The following is a 27,957-nucleotide window of genomic DNA, read 5'->3' as shown; positions in this document are numbered from 1 at the left end:
CCCATCATCTTTGTAAGAAACTGTTTCCATATGGCCTTGCCAGACCAATTCAAACAGCCCCTTAGAACTTGCAAGAAAATGGTGGGCCTGATTACCAGTGAACCTGCCCTGCTTTGATTGGTTGGCGATTGTCAGTCTTTTGCCAACTCTGAAGTCTATGTGCCCGTTGATCTGTCTCTGCTTTATAGTAGCAACATTACTCCTCTGTCCACTTCCTTTTGTTGTCATCTTTGTCTCCTAATCTGTAACTTGTCTTTATGTGGCATACTTTACCTTTGACCACGGAAAAAGTACAAGATTATGTAGTCAGATTTTGAGTGTTTTATTTTGTGATTTCTGAACTGGATAGCTTTCTTAACAGTATTCGACCTTGTAAGCTATGCACACACACATTTCTTTCTATATATTGGTTTTTATAAAAGCTTCTTACTTAGTTCTCTTGAAACTTAGAGTCTGTGGTGTGAACTCAGGGCCACTTAAATACTTAAAAGTGAAAATACTGGTGAAGACAGTTTTTATTTTTCAGCCACAGTAAAATATATATATCAAGTCAGTTTTTATTTTTCAGCCACAGTAAAACCTATATATATATATATCAAGTCAGGCATAAACTTGTGGGTTTGTTTTGCCTGGCTTTATTTTGATTAAGCATAAAGGTATTTCCTCTGCTCATTAGTGTACAATTAGGAAGCCAAATTTCATAGGTACTGGGTTGCCCTAAAATGAGGAAGGGAGATGGAACCAGGAGAACAGGATGGGAGGAAAGGGAAGGAACTGTGGTAAAGGAGGTGACGGTTCTGCGGCCGTGGGAGTGCTGGCTGTCTGCTTTTCTTTTCCTCTTCCCTGCTAGATGTTTCCTTCACTTGGAGCTTGAAATAGAACCTAACTCATCAAAGTAGCTGGTGCCAACATTAAATGTTTCCGACCATGTTTTCTTGTTTGGGTGGTTTCTTGGTGTTATTCACTTGTTAGAAATGAGAAATTTAAGCCTTCATATATATCCTTTTCATAGTGCACCGAATCTATCTGCAGTAGAGACCAGCACTGCAGGATTCTCACAAAGACCTTTGGTCAGAAAGGAAGCTTCTTGCTGGAGCTAGTCCCCTCTGAATGAGAAGCTGAGGCTGCCAAACTCCCTGGGAGAAGCTGAATCCCAGCAGTGTGGTATTTCAGCACCGTATGCTTCCCACTCCAGAATTTACCCTGTAATCATCCGTCCCTGTATCTGTTGACCACCAACATTATAGAGCATCCACACTTTCTCCTTTAAATTTTATGTTTCTGGCTCCAGCTCAAAAATCAACTATTCACCCAAGAATCCTTGGTTTCATTTGATAGACTGTTATTCAGCAGCCTCAACCTGAGAATATTTGCTCATTGTTTTTCAGTTATTATCATTGAACAGTGGCAAGAAATCCTTTTTTTTTTTTTTTTTAATAGCAGAAAAACTCATGAGTTCACATTGTTATTACCCATTTAGATTTACTATCACAAGTCCTTACCTGGAATCCTGGCTTCTAACAGCAACACTTGTCCCGCAGAGCATTTGTGAGTTACCTTCAGAGGAAGCCACAGAGTGACTCTTAAGACTTGTTTGGCTTTGGTGTGTTATTGCTGGGGTTCTGGGTGTGTACATGTGTGCGCATGCGTACAAGTGTGTCTGTGCACAGACGTGTGTGTGTGGATGTTCATGTATGTGTGCCTGTTGTGCTCGTACATCTGGGTATGAGTGTAAGTGCATGTGTGTGTGTGAATACACAGAATCACACCTAGAGTCTCTTGCAAGCTAGGCATTGTGGCCCTTCTTGTTGTTGGACTTCACACCTAAGGTGAATTTTCCATACGCTGTGTCCTAAAGACTCTTGAAAAAATGCGTTCCTCTACATGACACGGCATCAACTAGGAATGCAGTCATTCTTTCCAGTTTTTAGTGATTTTTGTGTTCCATCTGTGGTTTTAGTGTTCAAAATTGTAAGTTTCCCAGATGAAAATTACTTAAAGCATGTTCAGAGGTACCTGATGGTTCTGTTATCTCCTCTTGAAAATAGTCTTCCTAATAAGCTACAGAGTGTTTGGTTCATCGCTTGGTTGTTTCATATTTGCTAGTGCAAGCAGACACACATGTACTGCCCCTCCCTCCCACACAAGCACCATTCTCCATGCATAAAAAACCTTGCAGTTTTTTAATTAGAGTCCCTTGAGAGCCAAAGGCTTACTAAGAAAAGCCTGTCAGACATTGTGGTCTTTGTCATTTGTGGTGTATGTGTGTGCCCACAGGTGACAAGCTCTCCTTTATATTTCTTGTTTGTTTCTAGTCTTACTGGAGTTTTGTTTTGGTTTTTTTTTTTTTTTTTTTTTTTTTATAAGTAGTAACTGAATTTCTGAAGAAAATACAAATGTTTGTGAAGCTTAGGCAGGCAGTTGGTGAGTTCAGGGCAGCAAGACTCTAAAAACCAAACAGAATGTAAGAATATGGCTTGTGAGAGTTACCCTCCTCTCCCACACTTTGCTTATTATTTTTTTCTAGGCCTTTCTTTGTTAGAGAACAGATTTGTAATTGAAATTTAATATCTAAATTATTTCACCAGGGATTTTTAGTTGTGTTAATTTTTTTAATTATAAACAAAATTACAGCTAAATATAAATTAGCAAAGTATAATTATTGATTACAAAGTGCTCAAGTATATGTTTATATGGCCTGGAGAGATGGCTCAACTGTTAGAAGCGCTGGCTGCTCTTGCACAGGATCCAGGCTCAGTGCCCAGCACTCATGACAGCTCACAACCATCTTGAACACCAGTGCCAGGAGATTCACTGCCTCTGGCCACCTCAGGCACAGGGAGTGGGGAGAGTTACACCATGGTACACATATGTACATACATTTTAGGCAAAACACGCATACACATAAACTAACACTGAATAGCCTTTCAAAAGAACGTCATATAGTCTTTTGAGTTTATCGTGGACCCTATCATTACTATATAGCACTGTTTTCATTTGAATCTTGAGAATTACAATAAGTAGATGGGGTTTGTTGTACAGCTTACCAAGAAATATATATCATTCAGAAAAGTTGCTGTTTTTCACAAGTCTCCAGCTTACCTGTGTGCTTTCATTTGCCGGCATTCACCAACACGCCCTCATAGGGGCCTGGCAGCTCTGTGGCTGAGCCCTTGCCATCCTGTGCTGGGCTTGGGCCCATCTAGGGAAAAGCTCCTAGATAATGATTCTTTCATCCCCAAGGTTTGCTGCTGTAATTCAGAAGCACTGAGTTCATGCTGTTACTCATTTCATTCACTCTACTTTCTTATTTCTAGGTATTTTTTGATTTAATGAGAGAAATTCGAGCCAGAAAGATGGAAGACAGCAAAGAAAAAAATGGAAAAAAGAAGAGGAAAAGTTTAGCCAAGAGAATCAGAGAAAGATGCTGCATTTTATAATCAAAGCCCAAACTCCTTTCTTATCCTGACCGTACTAATAAATATAATTTATAAGCATTGCCATTGGAGGCTCAATTGACTGAAATTACTTTAACATTTTGGAAATTGTTATGTATCACTAAAAGCATGAATTGGAACTGCACTGGAAGTCAAATTCACTTAAAAAAGAAATTGTGAGGCTTCAACAAGAAGCAGAGTTCAACTTATTTCATAATTGCCTACATTTATCACAGTCCTGAATGTAGCGTGTAAGCTTGGTTTTTTTGGGGGGTGGGCAGTCTTCCTTGAACTGTTAATCAAGAGGTGAAATGGGGTGGGGGTGGGGGGAATAGCCACTTCCTCTGGTGTTTATTATAAAGCTTAAATTTTATATTATTTTAAAATGTCTTGGTCTTCTACTGCCTTGAACAATGACAATTGTGAACATGACAGTTAACTGTACGACTTTTTAAACTGTTGTTATGCAAATCTAAGAGAAGACAACATTGCTGGCATGGTTGTTGCATAGAGTAAAACAGTAATTCATCTGTGAATCTGCATAGTAATTACCTGGTGATTAACTTACAAAAAGGTGTGAACTTATTCATGGATATTTTTGAATATGCCTTAATTTAGAAACTGAAAAATAATCCAGTTACATCACTCTGGGTGTGTTCTCACTAGCACTTGGGGCCACTCGCTGCCCCCGTGACTGGTAACAGAAAGTCTTATCCTGCCAGGCAGTGTAGAGCTACAAGGAAGATTCCTGAAAAACATCCGTCTGCTCGGAGTCTGACCAAATTACAGATGTGTGCCATACTCTGGTTCTTAGAGTTCCAGAGCTCCTTTGTTGGTTTTAATAAACTATAAGGTAGTTAGAGGTGAAGGGCCAGCATATATACACAGTGATTTTAGATTATGAGTATCAGTACCAATTAAGTTTGAGTGAATGCTCCTTTTATGTAGGATGCTGGTCCTCAGTAATCACTTTCTGCAAGTGATGCACTTTTAAGTGTTTAATCTCCTGGGAGCAGGGCATAGGGAAGACCATCAGAAGAGCTAATGTGGTTTGCAATAGGACACTTGAGGAAAGATCCTTGCCACCTGTAGGTTCTAAATGTGTACTCATGAGGTTACAGTTTGGGCGTTAGGAGGAGTCTTTGTAGTCTCTTTATGTTCATAATGAATACTGTATCTGTCTTTCCTAACATGAAGCAGTTGAACATACATGACCCACGCTGACCAGATGGCAGCCTGTGATGTTTCTGCTGCAAGAATTCAAGCATGCTGTTAGGAACATAATTTGAATGGGAAGTAAACCACTATTCGATTTTTCTTTTCCTCTATGGGGCTAAGATACTTGATTAAACAGTTTACTTGTTGCCCAGTCCTAACTTCATAAGGTCAAAGAGACGCTCAGGCATTCCAAGAAACAAGTGTGTACGTGAAGTTATCCGAGATGGGCAGTCAGGGACTCTGCTGTCTAGATAGTACATTCAGCTTATCATAAATATTTGTTCTTAAAGGGTTTCATTTAATATTTTTACTGGCTAGGCCATGTGCAAAATTAGAGTTCCCTGTGTAACCCCAGCCAGCAGGCCCAGCATGGCTGCGTGCACTCATTGCAGTCTTGTTGAACCAGGGTCCTAACCACTAACATTGCAATTTGCTTTGAGACCTTTCCCTCCCCGGGGTACTAGGTGCTATGAAGCCAGCTGACAGATGCAGCACATGTCTGAGGCTGATGCCACTACCCGGTTCGTTTATTTGCAATTTGAGCCATTTAAAGACCAATAAACTTCCTTTTTTAAAAATGCTTGTGGTGTTAATTGATGTTCACGTGTGATAGTTTCACTTTACTGCATCTTGAGCAGAGATTTAACAAATAGCTGAATCCTAAGCAATTTGAAGATCTTTGTCGTCTGGCAGATTCCAGAGCGGTGTGGGTGTTCAGGTATAAGTCACTCTCAGGATGGGAGACTCCTCTGACAGTTGCTGGCAGATGGGCTCTGTGCTGTCATGAAAATCTCAACTTCCTTTGCCTTCACATGCTTTGAACAGATGGCAGATTTTGTATTTGTTTTCTAATCAGAACATCCCAGAGACAGTTTTGCTTCAAAAGGTGGGTAGGAGTGACTGCCTGTTACCTTTCACCCAGTGGCTGAATAGACTGGGTTAGATGAGCACGTCCTTGCAAAAGCAAATTCACAAGCAGCAAGGGGAGGAGAGCATTTATATTAGAGCCAGAATAAAACAATGTGAAACAGATGCTGAGTGCCGGATGGTCAGGATAAACTCTCGACTAAGTCAGAATGCCATGTCTCATTTTAACTTCAGTTGCCTTAGTGAACCCACTGGGTGAACCATCAGAGCACTCTGAAATGCCCATGGGGCATCAGACATTACAAGGCTCTTTTTAAAAATTCCTTCAGGAGTCAAGAATATCTCAGTAGACCTCTTCAGTATATGCCTTCAGTTTTCAGTAGTATGTTTTGGGCTACATGTCCTGGCTGTTACTGCTGGGAATATGCCAGTGAAGGGAACCTGGGTTGGGGGCAGTCACACCATGCACAAGGAGAGGATGTGAAGAGAGGAGAGCTGAGATTAAACCTAGTTCTCCTTATTGTTACTGCTAATCCCAAACTCCAGGGTAATAGTCTAAGCCTGTGGCACTATAAGCCAGCCCCAGTTAAATGCTTTCCTTTAGAAGGGTTGTGTTGGTCATGGCGTCTTTCCACAGCCATAGAACAATGGCTAAGACACTGGTCATTGTGACTCATGGTTTCACAGCTGACTAGGACTTCCTCAATTTGGCAGTTTGCAAAGCACCTTCTGGTACTGTGAAAGCTGGTGCACAGCTGAAGTTTTTGAGAATCGGTGGAGTACAGACCTCTTCACTGCCTTTATTCTCTGTCTGTGTGTTCTTGTGTATAGGTGCACCTGTTTATACACAAGCATGTGAAGGTCAGAGGACAACCTCAGAGGTTTCAGGTAGCATCTACCTTGTGTTTTCAGACAAGATGTCTTACTGGCCTGGGAGCTCACCTAGTAGGCTAGACTGGGAGACCCTAGGAGTCAACCAATGCCCACCTTCTTGGCAATGGGATTACAAAACTGAGCCACTGTGTTCAGCTTTTTTTTCCCCAAGTGTTCTAAGAATTGAACTCATGTTGTCACGCTTACGTGGTATATATTTTACCAACTAAACCATATCCCTGCGCTTTACTGTCCCCGTCCAAATCCAAGCTGAAGAATTTCACCTGAATGACTGCTGCAGACCCATTCACACCATACCCCCTCTGAACTGCCAACCGGAGAGCATGCGTGGGACAGACTTAGTCCCTCTGCACGTATGTAACAGTGCAGACATGAGACATGTGGGACTCCGAACAACAGGAGCAGGGGACTACATTGCCTACATTTGATCCCTTTCCCCTTACTAGGCTGCCTCAATAAAACAAGATGCGCCTAGTCTTACTACAACTTAATATGCCAAGACAAGATGATATCCATGGGAGGCCTCCCCTTTTCTGCGGAGAAGGGGAGTAAGGGGAGAGGAGAGGAAGGGAGGGAAGAGGGAGAGATTAGGAGAAGGGCAGAAAGAATCTGTGATTGGGATGTATAGAAAATAAATACTTAATAAAAAAATAAAAAGAAAGACAGAGAATGTTTCTTTTGTGTGTTTGTGGTACTAGGTACGGAACCAGGGCTTTGAAGACGCCATAGGCACTTCACCACTGAGCTGCATCACCAGCCATACTGTGAACAATTTAACCACTGTAGAGCTAGAGAGAAATCCAGTAAGGTCTCCATACACTTTGGGGGAACATTTTAAGACAGCCTGAAGAAACATCTCCATTGTTTGTTTTGTTCCTTTCTGGGTGTTTTAGAACAATGGAACAAAAGAATAGGATAGGATAGTGTCATAGATCAATGATCCAGCACTGGACTCTCATGTGTAAAGCCCTGGGTTCAATCTCCTGGTCATAATTACTGTAATAAACACTCTGACCAAAAGTAACTTGTGAAAGAAAGGGTTTATTCCAGCTTTCATCTCTCAGGCCACAATCCATCATTGAGGGAAATCTGGGCAAACTTGGTGCCCTTTTGTTTGGGGCATTAATAATTAATGTTAATAATTCCACTGTCTTTGAGAGGTATAGCTTAGTCATAGGGTACTTATCTCACTCACACAGGCCTTGGATTTGATCCCCATTATTGGAAATTAAGGTGGGAAGCACAACAAAACTTAAAGTAACTTGATTTAAATAAAACCACAAACTTAAAAAGAAAAAGAATTCCAATGTCCTCTTGGTGGATTTTTCCTTTAATAAGTATGTCCTTCCCTATCTCTTTTGATTAGGTTTAGTTTGAAGTTGATTTTGTCAGATAAAAAAATGGCTACATCATCTTGCTTCTTAGGTCCATTTGCTTGGAATATGATTTTCCAACCCTTTACCATGAGGTAATGTTAAAGTGTATTTCTTGGATGCAGCAGAAGGATGGGTCCTGTTTTTGCATCTATTCTGTTCATCGGTGTCTTTTTATTGGGAAATTGAGACTGTTACTGTTGAGAATAAATGACCAATGATTGTTGATTTCTGGTTTTTGTTTGTTTTTGTTTAGAGGTGGTGGCGGTGCACTAGTGTGTGTGTGTGTGTGTGTGTGTGTGTGTGTGTGTGTGTGTGCTTTCTTTTAATGTTGCTGGTCTGGAATTATTTATTCCCTATGGTTTTTTTTAGGTTGGAGTTTTCCTTCTAGTTTCTTCTGTAGGGATGGATATTGCTTAATTTTTGTTTTATCATGTAATGTCTTATTTTCCCCATCTATTGTGGTTGGATGTTTTGTTGGGGATAGTAATCTGGGTTGGCATATGTGGTCACTTAGAGTCTGTAGAACATCTGTCTGGGCACCCAAAAAGCCAAGAAATCACATGTTATTTTAATAGGTCTACCTTTATATGTTACTTGGTCTTCTTCCCTTGCAGACTTAATAATCTTTTTTGTTCTGTATGTTTAGTGTTTTGATTATTATGTGCAAAGGGGACTTTATCCATCCAGCCTATTTGGTGTTATGTATGTTTCTTGAACCTTGATTAGGCATTTCCTCTTTAAGTTAAGAACATTTTCTTTTATGATTTTGTTGAAATATTTTCTGTGCCTTTGATCTGCATTTCTTCTCCTTCCTCCATTCCTATTATTCTTAGATTTGGCTTTTTCATAATGTCCTAGATTTCCTGGGGTTTTGTTTTTTGTTTTTTTTTTTGTTTTTTTTTTTTTTTTTTTCTGCCAGGAGTGTTTTAGACTTACCATTTTGTTGACTCAGGAATCTATTTCTTCTATCATGTCTTCAATGCCTGAAATTCTGTCTTCTATCTCTTGTCCATTGGTAAAATTTATTTCTGTGGTTCCTGTTCAAGTTCCTAAAGTTTTAATTACCAACTTTCCTTCAGTTTGATTCTATTTTCACTTTCCGGTCTTGAGTGGTTTTATTCATTTCCTTCCACTGCTTATGTTTTCATAGATTTCTTGAAGGGTTTTATTCATTTCTTCTTTATGGACTTCTATCGTACACATAAAGGCTGTTTGAATTTTTTTTGTTTTGTTTTTGTTTTGTTTGTTTTCTTGTGTGTGCTTCAATTATGTTGGAATATTCAGGGCCTGCTATGGTAGTGCTGCTGAGCTCTATTGGAGACATATTGACCTGGATGTTATTGATTATGTTTTTGCACCAGTGTCTAGCCATCTCAGATTGGAAAGATTGTAATTTTAGGTGCTGGTATCTGGTCCTGTCTTTGTTGGGTGTGTTTTGTTCTTTGGTTTCTCTCCCCTCTCTGGTTCTTAGAAAAGTGTAGTGGCTGGGTGTTGCCTGTAGGTCCTGATATATGTTGGCACTGGGGGCTCCAGGTAGAATGTGCTTCTGAGTATTGGGATGGGGAAGTTTAGGATAGGGATGGGCTGGGGGCAGTGGAGAAGTTTCACACACAGGAGGAAACAGGGTGTTGTACCAGCATCTGCATAGTTAGTCCCCTTCAAATGTGGTCATAAAATGTGAAGAGGCTACAGCGGAAGGGCTGCTATAGATCTGGGCGTGAGGTTAAAGTACTGGACTGGAGAGATGGAGGGAGAGGTGAAGATCTGCAGTCAGCCTACCTGCTTCCCTAGCAGGAGTGGCCTATGTGTTCCCAAGGAGTGCCTGTCGGAGTTGAGGGGCAGAGATGGAGCAGGGAGTGAGGGGTTAAAAATACCGATTTTTTTTTTGCAGATAATATGATTGTATACATAAGTGACCCCAAAAAATTCCACCAAGAAGCTCCCACAGCTGATAAACACTTTCAGCAAAGTAACTGACAGAAAATTAACTCACAAAAATCCGTAGCCCTTCTATATACAAAGGACAAACTGCGAAAGAAGTCAGGAAAACAACACCTTTCATTGTAGATTCAATAATATAAAATGTCTTGGGGTGTCTCTAACCAAGCAAGTGAAAGACCTGTATGATAAAAACCTCAAGACATTAAAGAAAGAAACTGAAGACAATATCAGAAGATGGAAAGATCTCCAATGCTCAAAGATCAGTACGAGTAACAGTAAAAATGTCATCCTACCAAAAGTAACCTACTGACTCAGTGTAATCCCCATCAAAATTCCAGCACAGTTCTTCACAGATGTTGAAAATACTTTCTAACTTCACATGGAAACATGCACACACACACACACACACACACACACACACACACACACACAGCCACAGGATAGCTAAAACAATCCTAAAAAGAAAAACTGCTGGAGATCTCGCCATACAACTTTTAAGTTGTCCTACAGAGCCATAGGGGGGAAAAAAACATGATATTTATTTATGACATGGTACTGTCATAAAAACAAACATGTTAATTAATGGAATTGAATTGAAGATAGACATGAGTCCACATATTTATGGACACCAGATTTTTTTTTTTTAAAGAAACCAGAAATACCCACTGGGGCGGGGATGGGGAGGAACAGCATCTTCAAAAATGGTGCTGGTCAAACTGGATTGACTGTATGTAGAAGAATGCAAATATATCCATGCTTGTTACCGAGCACAAAACTCAACTCCGAATGGATCAAAGACCTCAACATAAAACTAGATACAACGAACCTGACAGACAGGAAATAGAGAAGAGCCTTGAACTCATTGACACAGAAAAAGACTTTCTGAACAGAAGAACACTGTTAGCACAGGCACTAAAATCAACGATTAATGGGACTTCATGAAACTGAAAAGCTTCTGTAAGGCAAAGGGACATCATCTGAACAAAGCAGCGCCCTAGAGAATGGGAAAAGATTTTTACTACCTACATATCCAATAAAGGGCTAATATACAAAATGTATAAAGAAATCAAGAAACTAGATGTCAAGAAAAAAAACCCAATTTTTAAAATGTGGTACAAATCTAAATAAAATTCTCAATAGGAAAAAACTCAAGTAACTGAGAAATACTTTAAGAAATGGTCAATATCCCTAGCCACCAGAAAAACACAAATCAAAACTACTTTGAGATTTCATCTTACACCTGTCAGAGGACAAAGATCAATAGAACAAGTGACAGCTCATGCTGTTGAAGATGTGGAGTAAGAGGAACACTCATACATTGCTGGTGGGAGTGCAAACTCGTGCAGTCACTATGGAAATCAGTATGGTGGTTCCTCAAGAGTATTCCACTCTTGAGCACATACCAAAAGGATGCTTCATTGTTCCACAGAGACGCTTGCTCAACCATGTTAACTGCTGTTCTATTCATAACACCAGAAATTGGAAGCAGTTTAAATGTCCCTCAACAGAATATGGATAAATAAAATATTGGACACTTACACAATGGTGTATACACACCCTTTTAAAAAGACATCATTAAGTTTGCCAACAAATGGATAAAACTAGAAAAAAATCATTTTGAATGATGTATCCCAGGCCTAGAAAGACAAATACAGTATGTATCCAGTATGTATATATGTGGGCATCAGCTGTTAAGTCAACTATAACCAAGCTACAATCCATAGAGCTACCGAGGGAAAAAAGAAAGTACAGAAAAAAAGGAGTAGAGGTAACAGATATCTTTAGGAAAAGGAAGTAAGATAGATATGGATAAAAGGTAAGGCCAGGAATGAGAGACTCAAGTGGAGAAGAGGAGGGAAGAAGAAATTTTAGGAGGGAATATGGGGAGAGACATCTAAAATTTAGGAGTATTTGATGGGTAGTATGGAAACCTAATACAGTACAAAATTAATAAAATATATACATACATGAAAGTGATCTAAATTAAATTGCCAAAAAATAGGAGAAACAGAATCCCAACTGGTCATCTCTTGTCACTCAATGAAACTTCCAGTATAGGGACTGGTTATATCCAATTGAGTTGTTGGCCAAAGGGGTCCCATGGAATCCTCAAACAACCCAGGCTGTTGACAAGACTATAAGTTGCTCTCCAGAAACTCAGAGCAAGGCCCTATTGCTGAAGGCAACATCTTTATTGGAATGGAGATGTCAAGATGCTGCCTATGTAGAGCCTTTACGCCTACACCCCAGCATCTTTGGTACAGAAAGTTATGCTATCAAAGAAGAAATGTAAACACCAAGCCAGCCACAAACCCTTTATACACATCCTGCAAAATATGCTAGGGCAATCATAATGCAAGGTTTGTGGCAGTAACCAGCCAATAACTGATTTGACTTGAAACCCCGTCCACTTGATGTAATCCGTACCCAGCAATTGTTTGGTTGACCAAAAACCCGAGAAAGATAGCCCAGGGGCCTAAGGGAGAACCAAATAATACTGGTCTAGAAAAAAAAATGTAGTGATAAAATTTCTCCTAATGACATTCTGCTATACCCATACATTAGTGCCTTGTTCAGCCATCATGGGAGAAGCTTCCTCCTCCTGCAACAAACAGAGACCCACATCCAAATGTTACACAGAGAGTGAGAGACCTTGGACCACTCAGCCCTAAATAGGATGTCTCCATCAAACCCCTTAGAAGAGAAGGTAGAAAGAGTGTAAGAGTCAAAGAGAAAGAACAACATCAAGAAAAGAAGACCCTCTAAATCAAACATGAGAAAAGCTAATATGAGCTCACAGAGACTGAAGCAGGAAGCACGGGGTTTATACATGCCTGCACCGGATCCTCTGCATATATATTATGGCTTCCAGTTTAGTGTTTTTATGGGATACCTGAGCTGAGGGTGCAAAGAGGGGTCTCTGATTCTTGGGCCTTCTCTTTGGTTCTTTTCCTTCTATTGGTTTGTCTTGTCCAACTCTAATGTGTTAGTTTTTGTTTTGTCTTATATTTTATCACGATACATATATATATATATATATATTTTTTTTTAAATCAATGAAAACTTAGCCACTAGGGTACAGATTAACAACTGAGCTGCCATTTGTGTCTCCTGGAAGAGGGAAAAATCAGCTTTCTACATAGAGCGACCCGGGGCATATAAATCACTCCAGGACAGGCTTCATGCTCAGAAGTAGGTGACAAGCATATAATGGATGCCACAGGTTTTTGTGTACTTTTATCTGGTTACATTTTTGTGGATTTTTTGTGGGCTGGTATAGGTTTTTTTTTCTTGATTTGGGGGGTGTTATATTGGGGTTTTGTTTGTTTGTTTGTTTGTTTGTTTGTTTGTTTTGAAAAAGAAAATAGTTGGGTGGCTAAGGAAGGGGAAAGGATGTAGAAGGACTCCGGGGAGAAGAAGAATATAATAAAAATATTTAAAATTGTTTTAAACAATAAAATAATATATATGTTTGTGTGTATTCATGTATGTGTGAATGAATGTATGAGTGTGTGTATATGTAAGTGTCACAGCTCTGAAGGAAAAGCTTTCCCTATAAAAGTTCTGCTCTAGCTGCTGGGATATTTTCCACACTGCAAGTGTAACAGCTCTGCTCTGGCAAGGGAAAGTTTTCCAATCGAAAGTGTTACAGCTCTACTCAAAAAGGTATCCTGGCAATCAGGAGCCAAGAAACACCACAGTCACACCATACAACAAACTTCACACAAGATGTTTTTGGGAGGGAAAACCCCAGGAAGGTGACTGCCTATGCTCAGAGAGGAGCAACAGAGAACTGAGCAGAACACAGGGTTTAATAGGGTTTCTTGGTGGGCAGAGCTTTCCAGGGTGGCCTGGGATGAGAGGGATTATGTGGTTTGATATTTGGGGCAAACTCGGGGATTTCTGCATTTGTTGTTGTTGTTGTTTTGTTTTGTTTTTGTTTGTTTATTTTTGTGTTTTGTATTGTGGGGTCTGGTCATTCTCTGACCCACCTCGGGGCTGTGAATAGCTCCTACAGCTATTTCAGCTGTTCATGCCCTTCCAGAAGTCTGGGGCCAGGATCTGGCTGCTTGCAAGCCTTGAGGGTTAACAAAGTTTACCAAGAGAGTCCATGGCAAGTAATACCACTTGAGTTGGCATGAATAGCTAACAATATGTCTGTAAGAAAGCAGACCAAGCAAGCCATGAGGAGCAAGCCAGTAAGCAATACCCCTATATGGCCTCTGCATCAGCTCCTATCCCTGGGTTCCTGCCCTGTGTTAGTTCCTGCCCTGACATGCCTCAGTGATGGACTATTACCTGGAAGTGTAAGCTGAAACAAACCCTTCTCTCCTAAAGTGGCCTTGGTCATGGCAAGGTTACTGTTTTGTCACAGAAGCAGTGACCCTAACTAGGACAAGGGGAAAATCCTAACTCTTTACCTTTGCCAGCTTTTAAGGCTGTCTGTGCTTCCCGCTTCCCAGCAGTCTTCCTCACCTTCAGAGTGACACACTTTGAGCCATGTCCTGCCCTTACCTTCATGGTGAGCCCTCTTCCCATCATCCTGTCCACTTACGAGGACTCGTGTAATCACTCTGTAATCATAGGACAATCTTATTTCATGGTAAGCATACCTAGTCTCCCTTGCCATACAGTCTAAGACGTTCACAGGTTCCAGGTATGTCAGCACAGACATCTCTGGGAGCAACGATCCTGCCCAGCCTGCTCCTCAAGTCACTCTCCACAGTCTCTATATGCTCACTCCAGGAACATCACTCGGACATTTCTGTCCAGCCTTGTACTGGGCACTTAGCTAGACAAAGTAGGCAAGAGCAATGGTGTATAAATTGGAAACAAACCACAAAAAAAAAAAAAAAAAACTTTTAAAGTTTAGTTTTAAATTTTTATTATTATGTAATTTAAGCATCAGTGTTTTGCTGTTATGGATGCCCTTAGACCATGTGCATGCCTGGTGCCCAAGGCAGCCAGAATAAGAGATTGGATTCTCTGGAACTGGAGTTACAGATGATTCTGAATTCAGGTACTGAGAATCTAAGCCTGAAAGAGAAATCACTGCTCATAGCCACTTAGCCATCCCCTTAGCTAAAAGTTTAATTGTATATAATTTTTTTCATATCAAAATTCCTGAGTAACCCACTGAAAATTGTTAGAGTCATTTGATGAGTTCAGCAAGATTTGAACAATACCAAAAAATATTAATTGTATTTCTGTAAACTGACAATAAGTAATCCAAAAATGGCTTTAAGGAATCTGTTACAATATGTTAAAAAAAAAAAATACTGGCTGTGCAAGGTGGTGCATGCCTGTAATCACAGCGCTTGAGGAGGAAGAGACAAGTAGATCTCAAAGAGGCAGAGAAAGCACCCAGCTGACCATTCTCCTCAGCAGACAGCACACAAGGAAAAGGAAGTTCTCCTTCTCCATGCTGTCTCAAAAACACTCAAACTGGCAGGGCACGGTGGCATACATCTTTAATCCTAGCACTCGGGAGGCAGAGGCAGGTAGATCTCTGAGAGTTCCAGGCCAGCCTGGTCTACAGATTGAGTCCAGGACTGCCAGGGCTCTTGCTACACAGAGAAACTCTGTCTCAAAAAAACAAAACAAAACAAAGCAAAAAACAATCCTCAAACTGAATGTCCCTTCCTTCTACTTCCAGTGTGTCTCTCTATTCATCCTCCTGACTTCCTCTTACTCTACTTTTTTTTTCCTATGTTCACTTCCTGTCAACTTCCTGTTTGCTTCTCTTTTGACCTATGGTTGACCTTATTTAATCCTGTCTTGGATTAAAGCTGTGAGCTAGGGCTGAGACACACCACGACTAGAAACAGGTTTTTCCAGTGAACAACACAATTTTGGGATTCACAGTGTGGTCAAATACCCTGCAACATTTTTCTGTGGCCTTTGTTTCAGTTCCTGTCTCCAGGTTTCTGCCTTGAGCTCCAGTTTGGCTTCTCTCAGTGGACTGTGACCCAGAATTTGTAAGTCAAATAAACCCTTTCCAAGAGTTGCCTTAGGCGAAGGTCTTTATCACATAAATAGAAAGCAAACCAGGACACTACTGACTGACTGTTTTAGAAACCTCAGCTGGGGCTCTCGGGCTCCAGACCCACATTTCTCACTGCCGGCCATCTCTGAGTAAAACAGTGGAGGCTCACAGGCAGGAATTAGGCTTTCCACACTGACACTAGTCTCTCCCCCTCCTCCAAGCACCACTGCCAGCAGCTGACTAGACTTCTTTTTTCCAGGCTAGAAAACCTCCCACGACCATCCTTGAACCCCACCCAGTCTTTTCTGGCAGAATCAAGTCAGGACCAGATTGCTGAGTGAAGCCTGCTCCCTTCCAAGCTGCCTCACCCAACAGCCTGTGTTCTAAAGTAACAGAAGATGGTGTTGGCATGGAAACTGATGGAGGGTGTGATGCTTGGGGAGGGGAAGAGTGTGTTTGGGGGGAAACATGAACCTTTCAGAGTGTGTTTGGGGGGAAACATGAACCTTTTAGGTGCCTTGGTGTGACGGGATCTGTACAACGCAACACACTGACAGAAACCAGAAACTGAGTCTTGAAACTGTTTTGTTCTACGGCAGAAATCTGAGAAGACAGGATTTACATCCTAAAGATGTACAGTCTCGATCCGCCATTGTGTAAGGAGGGAAACAAAGGCAAAGTTTCATAGTTGTGCCTTGGCCTCTGGTCCTGTCAGCTCAATCCTGTAGTTTATGGTTCTGTCCATTCTCTCCTTTCTCTGTGTAACTGCTCTAGATTCTACTTTTTCCTCATTACTACCTCTCTACAGTGGAAAGTTTGCATATACTCAGGCCACTAGTTTGAACATTAATTCAGAGCAAATATTAGCAGTGTGTGTGTAGATGCCTTCCTAGAGAATGAATACAAAGTTCTCTTACATTCTGTGAAGTGCCCTGTCATTAGGACTCTGGGGAGCAGATGAGGTTGCCTTTTGGACTCCCTTAGTTGGCACTGTACTTCCTAACCCTTACCACACTAAAGGCTTCAAGTGTCCAACATACCTGTCTACCCACTGCTAGAAAGCTGCCTGCCCTACCTACCTTTGACTTCACAGGAATCCACCTCCCAACACACACACACACACACACACACACACACACACACACACACACTGGTGGCTGAGTCCCCAACTCCTATGAAGAGGATGAAAAAGGCAGGAAGAGTTGTGGTTCTTGGAACCCTGGGAGGCTGAGATTCCCCGCAAGCGTGCAGCTCCTGTGCAAGTCCAGAAGAACTGACTCAAGTAACTGGCGGGAGGGAGGTGGGGCCAGCCCACCCCTACAAGTAACAAGGTCTCACACGAGGGGTCTTTGTTGCCCTGGGCATCAGTTTTTCCAAGCACAGAGCTGCGCTGTCTAAGATGACAAGCAGCCGCAGACTCGGAAGCTGAGCCTGTATTCCTCCTGGTGTGGCTTTTCTCTGGTCTCAGTTATCTACCTGTTAAAACATTGACCTGTGGTTCTGAGGCTGGAATCTCTCAACTGCTTTAAGTCTTTGAGTAGTTAAATATAAAGTGAAGAAAAGAGAAAGAGGAGGGGAAGGGAGGAAACGGAGAAGAGAGGAAAAAGGGAGGGGAGAGAAAATAAGAAAAAAAGAAAGGTCAGTGTAGTGTTCTGCCTGGCAGTCACTGAATGATAGCCAGCTCCGCTGCTGGTCCTAACTGAGCAACACTGGCATGCTTTATAAGTGTTTAGTTCAGAAAGCTTAGTTTTGTACTCTGTAATAAGACATCTTAATCTATCCCATGTATATATCTGTACCTCTGTCTGTGACAGTTAATCTTGTTAATCAACTTGATGACATCTGGAATCAACAAAAACTCAGGCAGCTGGGCACTCACGCCTGTGGTGCCTTGTCTTGACTGGATGCTTTGAGGTGAGAAGACCCACCTTAGAAGCTGGGCCCCTCCTTCTGCAAAGACAAAGAGTAAGGGAGCTTTTGCTTTTGCCTGCTTGCCCTCACTCTCCCGGGCAAGCTCATTTATCCGGTTGTGGAAGCATTCCTTTGCTGTTATTAGAATCTATTTCTTCAGGATTCCAACACAGGCTAAAGACTAGCGGCTCTCTAGGAGTCCTCCAGGACTCCAGCCTCAGAATGGGGCTGCTGGGGCATCCAGTCTCCTGAACTGAACTGCTGTGTTCTCAGCCTTTCCACGGTAAGACAGCCATTGTTGGATTACCCAGACCACAGCCTGAAAGCCAGTCAAATAAATCCCCTGGATTGGACTTCCCCAGGACACCACGTAGGTCAGGCATGAGCTACTTCATGTTGCATCATACTCCACCAAGGAAGCCTTACCTTGAAGTGGTGCCCACAGAGAAGCATGATTAGTGAGTGGCTGGACAAAATAGCTCTGGGTCTGCCTACAGAATTCAGGTCTCTAAGGGAGGCAATTATCTGTTTATCAGCAGCTGGGCTGTCTTAATATAAATAAATAACCTTTTGCAGATAAAAGTTTAATAAACAAAAAGATAAAACAATAAAGCTGAAGGAAAGATTTACATAGCCCCTTACCAAAGCTCCTTGGGGAAGCACTTGTTGTATTTGAAAGTATCAAACAGACACCAGCTTTGCACCCCCATCTGACATGAGCCTTTTCCTGCTCCATGAATGCAGGTCTGGGAGATCTCAGTTGGCTGGATAGTGTTTCAGGAAGGCATGTCCCATAAATTATTCATCTGGTTTCCCTAGCATCAGGCATTTAGGTTTGTTCCCTACTTTTGTTTATTATAAACATTACTTCAACACTCGTCTTTCGGGGCCTTTGTTATTGTTTCCTTAGGAACCGTTTCTACAAGGAGGGTTGCAAGGTCAAAAGGAATGCACATATTTTTAAAAATCTAAGAAAACGAGCAAATCGAATACATAAAAAAAGTAGACCAATAGTTACAGATGGTGGGGGTCCCTGAGGGCTAGTTAGGGATAAATAGAACATACAGGTCAAAGGGCACAAAGTTGCAAGTTACATAGGCTAATAACTCTGGAGCCCTGATTTACAACACAGGGATTGGAGTTGTTTCTATATGACGACAATAGGGCAAGTTAGCAGCTTTTAGGTGCTGCACATATATACTCCATATACATGGCGAGTGGAGGGAAGAGCCACAATCCATGACATGTTAGCATGCTTGCATGCTTTGCACATGTATATTTACATGTATATGTAAATACATACATTTATGTATTATAGATTCCAGTAGTAGCATTACTGATCCTAGCCTCCTCAAGGCTGACATTCCTTAACTCTTGGCTACTATCAGTAATACTACTTTCACTATCCCCATGGTTTTTGATGTTTAGGGAAACTGAGTCTACTCTTCATTATTACATTTTCTTCAGAATTTTGGAGCCATCTTTGTATGCCATTCTTTTACATAAATGTACTTTATATAATAAAAACATCAGAAAAACAATGCTAACATTTTGATTTAAGGCAAATATAGAGTAACTCAGCATGTTCATTTTGAGACTTTTCTTTTATGTTTAATAAACATTTTTATAATTATTTTTATTTTTATTAATTACAGTTTATTCACCTTGTATTCTCCCCCGTACCTCCCTCTCTCCTCCCCTCCCAATCCCACTCTTCCTCCCACTTCCCTACCCATGACTCTCCCCTAGTCCACTGATAAGGGAGGTAGGTCCTCCTCCCCGTCCCTCTGATTCTAGTCTATCAGGTCTCATCAGGAGTGGCTGCATTGTCTTCCTCTGTGGCCCGGTAAGGCTGTTTCCCCTTCAGAGGGAGGTGATCAAAGAGCAGGCCAATCAGTTCCTGTCAGAGACAGTCCCTATACCCATTACTATGGAACCCAATTGGATACTGAACTGCCACAGGCTACCTCTGTGCAGGGGTTCCGGGTCATCTCCATGAGTGGTCCTTGGCTGGAGTATCAGTCTCAGAAAAGACCCCTGTACCCAGGCTTTTTGGAGCTGTTGCTCTCCTTGTAGAGCTCCTGTCCTCTCCAGGTCTTACTATTTCCCACTTCTTTCATAAGATTCCCTGCACTCTGCCCAAAGTTTGGCTATAAGTCTCAGCATCTGTTTTGTTACCCTCCAGGGTAGAGCCTTTCAGAGGCCCTCTGTGGTAGGTCCTTAGGCTCCTGTAAAATTTTTATGTCTCTTGGCATGGTATTTTAGTTTTCTTCTTACCATTCCTAAGCATTTAATTTTGTTTATTCCTAGGCAGTCTGTATCTTTAATCACTTTTAGGAACAGGATCTTCTTCCATGGAGTTTTCTTGTGACATTTTGCCAAAGAAGTGAGCTAGCACTACTTAGAAATTCAATGTCTTAGGGAAATGTTGCTTACTGACTCTTATTTGTAAGCAACTGTTAAAAACTGTAGTTGCTTAGTAACATGTCCCATTAGCTTCTGATTTCATGGTTGGCACAAAGATAGCATAGAACTTTTGAGAAATCCCAAGTTCCACAGAGGTGAAGGAAGTCTACGTGCACAGGTCAGAAGTCAGGGTGCAGAGCTCCTCTCAGGCTGAAGGCAACGAGCAACCAGTGTGAGTTATTCCTTAAGTACTGCTCTATGCTAAAGATAATAGTAGACCAGTTAGCTGATCTCAAAAAAACACATCCAGGACTTGTAGTAGGGTCAGCAGAAAGGCTCAGCAATCTTGTGTACAAGAACTTTCTTGGGCAGCAGAACTCTGAGAGAAGGAACAGACAACAGGAAGATCCTTTTCTCCAAAGAGAAAAGAGCTCCCTGATGTTGGGATGGTGCAGAGAAGGAGAAATGCTTGTTTCCACATGAAAATACTCCCAGCTGCGTTGGAGAGATGGCTCAGAGGTTAAGAACTCTGGCTGTTCTTCCAAAGGTCCTGAGGTCAATTCTCAGCAACCACATGGTAGCTCACAACCATCTACAGTGAGATCTGGTACACAGACAGAATGATGTATAAAGAATAAATAAAATCTTTTAAAGAAAAGAAAATGCTGGCAGCCCCAGCTCGGAGACCCCTTTCACTGCCCCAGATTCAGCTTCTCTCTGCACCCAGGCCAGTTTAGAGAAAGTGTCCACACCTCCCTATTTGCCTCTGGCCCCCCCAGTAAGGCCTGTTGGCTGCTGTCATCGTTGCCCTTTCATTCTCCAGAGTGCCGAAGTCTGTGTGATAAATTGTACAGTTTCCTTTAATAGCAAGACTTGCTAGCCTGGGTTTGGAGACCAGGAGTGTGGGATACTGCGATGATTCCTGTGAAGTGAAAGTGATGGAGAGTTCAGGGAGGGGTCTAGATTACTCAAGGCCACATGGGAAAGACCCAGAAGGCGATGGCCAATGTGCTGGCTCACTTCCATAGTCACCGTCACCCTTGCTTGTTAAGGGCTTCTAGATACATAAAGTATGCTCTGCTGATCTCAAGCCTGTGATTAGGAGGCAGTAAAAAATTCATTCCCTCTAAGGATCATTTCCTGACATCTTGCTTTGAGCCAGGAACAGATAGATCCTGGGAAGCCAAAGGTTTCAGAAGAGTACATTGAGAGTTAACGATGAGTGAGGAAGACGCTATGAGGTCAGCTCTCTGGATCACAGGAGACCAGAGGAAGGGCTGGAAATCTCTTCCTGGAAAGATTTGGAAGGGTTAGGAAATGTATCAAAAGGAGATGTTTGAGCCTGGTTCTGTAGAAAAGAAGGTATCAGATATCTGCTACGGAAAGCGGGGAATTCTCAGCTTTCAGGAGTCAAAAGGTTCCATCCCCAGTACCTATCCGCAGGCCGTGGGGATCGGGAAAATGGGGATGGCATCTCTTGTAGCCTCTTGTAGCCTCTTACAGCCAGCTTGTGTCCGGATCTGGCCTGGGGTGAAGGTCACAGGCATCCAGATGGCCTGTGGGAGATACAGGGGGAGCCGAGTCCGCTTCAGTTTATCTGAAGACAGATAGATTTCCCAGACAAATGACGCAAACACGGACTGTGTGACTATTCAGAGAAGCCGAATGGACCTCCCCCAGGGCTGGTCTAATAGCTCACCCCACCCTGCTTTTGCCTCATGTTCTGTGGTTTCTCCAATGGGCTGCCTTGGTTCAGTAGTGGGTGTGGGGGAGATAGACATAGCAGTGGTTCTCAACCTTCCTAAAGCTTCAACCCTTTAATACGGTTCCTCATGTTACCGTGACCCCAACCATAAAGTTATTTTTGTTGCTACTACTATTTTTACTACTGTGTTGAATTTTACTACTGTTTTTACTACTGTGTTGAATTTTAATGTAAAGATCCATTTCCCGATGGTCTTAGGCGACCCCTGTAAAAGGGTTGTTCTGCCCCCAAAAGGTCACAACCCACAGGTTGAGAACCGCGGACATGGAGGTTTCAGGCTCTGGAGGAGAAAACTGCAGCCTTTCCACGCTGCCCCCTGATACGATGCTCAGTATCGCGGGACACTTGGAAACAGTCCTCGGAGCTGAGTCTCTTGTTTGGTGACCCTCAAATTACTCTCTTAACACATTTCCAGGTGATTTTGGTCCAGAGACCATGCAGGGGCTTTTTTTTTTTTTTCTCATGTGTCCCTTATACCTGAGCCAGTTGGGCAACAGGACCTGGTACTTAAAGGCTCAGGTTATGAGTGGTTTTGAAAAGCAGTTTCCTTTCGTATAAAGGGGTAATTCTGGGGGGAGAGATGGCTCAGAGGTTAAGAGCACTGGTTGCTCTTCCAGAGGTCCGGAGTTCAATTCCCAACAACCACATGATAGCTCACAATGAGATCTGGTGCCCTCTTCTGGCCTTCAGGCATACGTGCAGGCAGAATACTGTATACATAATAAATCTTGTAAAAATTTCGAAAAAAGAAAAAGGGGGAATAATTCTGAATGAGATTTATCAGGAGTTCAACTACAGCCTCTGGGTTGCCTGCTCCGCCCCCCCCCCCCCCCCGTGTGTGTGCATGTGTGTAAAAACAACGACCTCACCAAATCCAACAGCCCCCACGTACTTTTCTCTACACATAAAGACAACTGAAAATTCCCATCTCACCTCGGTGCTTCTCTGTCACACAGCTGTGCCACAGCCTTCACAGTTGGAGTTGTGATCCTGATTTCCTTTTCCTTCACAGTTTCACAGCAGCAGATGATTTGCTCTAATTGCGGACTTAGCAACCTCAGTATCTGATATTTTTCCCATTCCTTCTTAAAACTTGGCAACTTGCTTGTCTTCACGTAAGCCCACCACAGCTTCCGTTTGGCGTAACTGACTTGCCGTCCTCAGTATGTTTGCCCTCTGGAGTCATTATTAAATATAATAATGATCGCTTGGACATAGGCACAGTGGTGTCCTGTTAGTCAGTCTAATAGTCCAGACAGCTAGTAACTGCAGCAACTGACGGGTAGGTGGGCAGCGTGGACTGGGGCCTGGATGGAGCAGGGCACAGCGCTACTCAGGCAATGCAGAATTTAAAAGCTAGGGCTTGATTACTTCTGGAGTTTTCCGTTTCATCTTTTTAAACCACAGCTAACTGCATTTTTTTTTTGTTTTGTTTTGTTTTTTCTAATGCCGTCTCAATAAATAGCAGAAAGCAACGTCGTGGACAAGGGAAGTAATTACGGCAAAAGCTTAAGGAGCGTATCCAGGTCAGAGGCCCTAAGGATTCTTACGATGCAGAATTTGCTCATGAGTTTGTCTGGGTCCTCACACTGCTTACGTTATATGCAAGGCTTGAGTGATTCTCCTGACCTCGAAAGGGTTTGAAGCCAGTAGCTTCGGCCAAGGAGATGGCTTCGTGAGTAAAAGTTTTGCTGCCCAAATCTGACACCAGAAAGCCCCCAGGGTGACGGCATGAGGTTGTAATCCCAGCATTCCCAAGGCAAGATGGGCGACAAAGACAGATCATCCCAAGGTCACAAGCCAACAATCCTGGAGTACGAGGGGCAGAAGCAGGAGACCTTGCCTCAAGACGGAGGAAGGAAGGAGAGAATCAGTTCCTGAAAGTTGTCTCCTGACCTCACACGCTCACCTTCACAAGCACACGCGTGCACACACACAAATAATAACTAAATAAAAGTTGAAAGTAGGGAAAAGAAAAGGAAAAAGCAGTAGCCTACTTTCGTGGGTCAGTGGAGACCTGGTCAGTGCTCAGGTTCTTGGCTTGCTGGTGGGTCTCTGAGAGTTTCCAGGCTGCCAAGCTGTTTGAGAACTTCTCTGCCTGCGAGGGGTCTGTGCTCTTAGGCTGGGTCCAGGCTCCTGCCTCCCCAACTGTGCTAGGTGAAGCATGGTTTTATTCTTTTTCTCACCCAGAGAATGCAATGCTGGAAGGAAATGTGATTCCCGTGTATTTGAGAGTCAGTGGTGCTGTCTCTTTAAGCCTCCACTTTTCTGACTTTACTGCTCCAGAAGAGAGGTGCCAGCATTGAGTTTGCAAAGGGGAAATGCAAATCGGGCGGTTCTGCCTTTCTTAAGAAATGGAATCCTTTCATTCAAAATATCCATCTTGCCTGTGAGCATGGCTTCTAGCACAGCAGGACGTCTGTACAGGCTGAGGACATTAAAGCGAGGGGCTGTGTGGGGCTTGGGAACTCCCCTTGCTGCTCAGTTCGGCAGGCTGCTCTCTTCCCCAATTACTATTTCTTGCAGAGAAGAATCACAAGTCGGCAAACGCGAAATTCGCGCTATGCTCAGACACTTCGCTAATACAGCAATCGCCCTGAAACAAACGCAGGTTTGTTTCTTATAGCAAAAGTAACTGTATTTGCAGGACAATAATGCTGAGCCAATGAGTGAACATCTGGAATCCCAGCCTTCTGCGGGCAGGAGCCAGGTCGTCATACAGTCGAGGACAGACCAGGCTATATAGTAAAACCCTGTCTCAAGAAAAATAAACAAGTGGAAAAGGAGTTATGATGTGGAAATACCTCTAAAATAATCGCAACTGTAAACGGAAAAAGAGTAAAGGATGGCTTTGCAGGAGTGTGGAGGCTGTGTAAGAAATCTCATTAACCTGGGCCCCTCTGATCGCCTTCTCACAGAACACCCCAGCTGGGTGTGACATTAGGGCTGTTCCCAAATGTCATGCACACAGCTGGTGAGTGAGAATCTTCTTCAGGCTCGGTCTGCCTCCATGTGGCCAAACACAGCCCAAGGCTCTGCTTCAGACCTTCCTTGTGGCTCTAGCCCTCCTGAGCCACAGATGGCTCACCGAGTAAGTAGTGAGGTCAGAGAAGCTGACACTACGTGCTGAGGCCCTGACAAAACAGTGCTTAGATGACATGCAAAGGGTCACCCTACCCCAACGTTCTTCTGTTTAGCTCTTCCCAGGGTGTGTGGGTCCTACCTTTAACAGTCCCTAAAATGATATTCCAAGGCACCCTTTGGATCTTCTAAGCGGGTTGGGGGGAGAATGACTTCATTTCTAGACAAATTAGAATTCCTACTATATTTTCTTTATCTGAAATTCCTCCAGCTGGATACTTCTCTAAGATACCTTCCTGTAGACTATCATGCTCACATGATGCTTTATATTCATCTTCTTCTCTGTATGAGGAAATAGGCCAGCAGCTTAGAGAGTATGTGACTTACTGCCCTGGGCCCCAGGTTCTTCTCCATTCCCCTCGGGGCAGTTCAAGCATGCCATCCCGGACTTCCCTACATCCAGACCACACTGAGCAGATATGCCTTCTTCTTTATACCAGACACTTCTTTGAATGTCTAAAATATTTTTAGATTAATATGCTCTGTTGTTTTTGAAAAACTGACCTACAAAAGGGGTGTCATTTTGACATTTTCTCTCATGTATATCATAGTTCTTTGCTCATATTCTCCTACCTATTACACTCTCTTGTTCATCACCACACACTGGCTTCTTTACACCCCAAATATTTAGTTCTCCTTCTACTTTCACATATACACACACACAGACACCACACCCTACATTTCTACTGTATAAATTATGCATTTGTACATATATATTTTATTCTTTTTTCAATGTATACTTCACATATAAGAGAGTGATATTTGTCCTCATCAGCCTTATCTTCCTTAACATGATTATCTTTAGTATTACCCATTTTCCTACAAATAATAGAACTTCATTATTTGCGGTCGAATAAAACTCCACTGGGTATTATACGCACACATTTTATTATCTATTCTCTAACATGCTCTGCTATTTCAACTCCGTATTACTTTTTTATTGCTGTCAAGAGATACCATAACCAAGACAACTTATAGAAGAAAGAGTTTATTGGGGGTTTTCTTGTAGTTTCAGAGGGCGAGTCCACGACCATCATGGTAGGTGCCTGGCAGTAGGCAGGCAGGCATGGAAGGATAGCAGTAGCTGAGAATTTATATGTTGAAACAACAACCATGAAGAAGAGAAACAGAGAGAGAGAGACACACACACACAGAGACAGGGAGAGAGAGAGAGAGAGAGAGAGAGTTAACTGGGATGGCATGGTCTTTTGAAACCTCAGACTCCACCCTCAGTAACATACTTCCTCTAACAAGACCACACTTCCTAATCCTTCCCAAAACTGTTCCACCAAGTAAGGACTAAGCAATCCAATATATGAGCCTCTGTATGGGGACCATTCTCATTAAAACCACTCATTCTTCTATGCCAGAGATTTATTTTGTTAAGGGAAATATTATTTTTATGTGATGGTTAATTCTGTGTCAACTTGAGTGGGTCATATGCCAGATGGAGATTTGTCTAAATAAGTATGTGTGCAGATGTGTGTTTTTGAATATGCTAAGCATTTTAGTCAATCATAAAGCAAATTACCCTCAGCATTTCATAAAAGGCATCAACAGAACAAAAGGCTGAGCAGAGGTTATCTTTGAACAGCCTTCAACTCAGCCATTGATGAGTGATATCCTCTTGCCTGCTTCCCAGGCCTTCAGATTCACAATGAACCACATCACTGGATTTTCTGAGTTTGTATATGACCAACTGTAGATTTGGAACTTTTAAACTTCCAGAATCAAGTAAGTCATTTTATTATATTTGTTATATTTTATCTGAGAGTCTGTTTATTAATAGATTTCCTTTGGGCTCTGTAGATCTTAAGAACCTGTAAGAAGAGGCATGAAGCTATAACAATTACCTAAAAATGTAGTGGTGCCTTTCAGATTGGGCAATGGCTAGCAGGTCGAAAAGAACTGAGAAATGTAAGGTCAGGACACTCCAAGAACAAGTTCTCAGCATGAAGGAGATTCATTTGCCCCAGAGAGACAAAGGACATGGAATAAGAGACAAAGATGAGAGATAGAGGACCAGGGAGAAGGGAAAGAGAAGAGGGAGAGGGGACAGAAAAATTTATCTCAGCATAGGACAAAGGACTGCCTCTGGATAGAGAGGAAACAGACATGGCCCATAGGCAAATGACAGTTTATAAAGGTAAAGGGGGAAACCTCATGTAAGGATAAGGTTTTAATGTTAATTGGACATGTTAATTAGGTGAGCCAAATGAGATTTTAATTGTGGCTTACTTTGATAGCTGGACTTTAGTATTCAGCCTCAGGAAAGGGAAGTGGCCAAATAAGAGATTAGACCTTGAAGGCTAGCTTTAAGAATGAAATCTAATGGTTTTCAGCAGGTCAGAGGAAATTGGGGAGAAGGGCAAGACCTTCCAGAGCCATATCCCCATGCTCAAGCTGGCCAGAGTCTCTTTAGACACCATGACCATGACAACTCTTAAAAAAGGAAAGCACTTAATTGAAGCTGGCTTAAAATTTCAGAGGTTTAGTCCATCATCATCATGGCTGGAAGCATGGAAGCATGCAGGAAAACATAGTGCTGGAGAAGGAGCTGAGACTTCTACATCTTGATCTGAAGGCAGCAGAAGACTTTGTGCCACACAGGGCACAGCTTGAGCATATAAGATGGCAAAGCCTGCCCCTCAGTGACACACCTACTCCAACAAGGCCATGCCTTCTAATGGCCAAGCATTCAACCACATGAGTCTATGGGGGCCATATCTATTCAAACCACCACACTCAGCCAGTATCAATTGCAAATAGCTTCTTGGTTAGGGGTGGGATGCAGTGTCCACTTCCTCATCTCAGGCTTAAACCTGTGTAGGTCTTATGCTTGTTCTAGACTAATTTGTAGAAAACAGAGACAACTAGAAATATTTGACTTTATAAAACAATATACATTTTTTAAAAAATCATAAGATCTGACAAGGTTTTCAACCTAGAGACCCTTTATCATTTGTCTTTCTCTTTCTCCTTTGGGGCTGAGGGTGGAGAACAGTTGAAGAGTAA

At 42.3% G+C, this 27,957-nt stretch overlaps 1 protein-coding gene across 1 annotated transcript in view; it reads left to right on the top strand.

Moving 5' to 3' along the window:
* Rala (RAS like proto-oncogene A) overlaps positions 1-5,235 on the top strand; it is a 52,040-nt gene extending 46,805 nt beyond the window's left edge. Inside the window, exon 5 of the mRNA XM_055603973.1 lies at positions 3,318-5,235. Coding sequence (XP_055459948.1) covers positions 3,318-3,440 — 123 coding nt within the window. The 3' untranslated portion in view covers positions 3,441-5,235. The remainder of the gene's footprint in view (positions 1-3,317) is intronic.
* Positions 5,236-27,957: the final 22,722 nt, after the last annotated feature.

The sequence above is a fragment of the Psammomys obesus genome, unplaced genomic scaffold (genome assembly GCF_907164565.1).
Source record: "Psammomys obesus unplaced genomic scaffold, mPsaObe1.curated_primary_1811, whole genome shotgun sequence".
NCBI classification, from domain to species: Eukaryota; Metazoa; Chordata; class Mammalia; order Rodentia; family Muridae; genus Psammomys; species Psammomys obesus.
The sequence above is the reverse complement of the archived record's forward strand: the minus strand, read 5'-3'. Positions and strand labels throughout refer to the sequence as shown.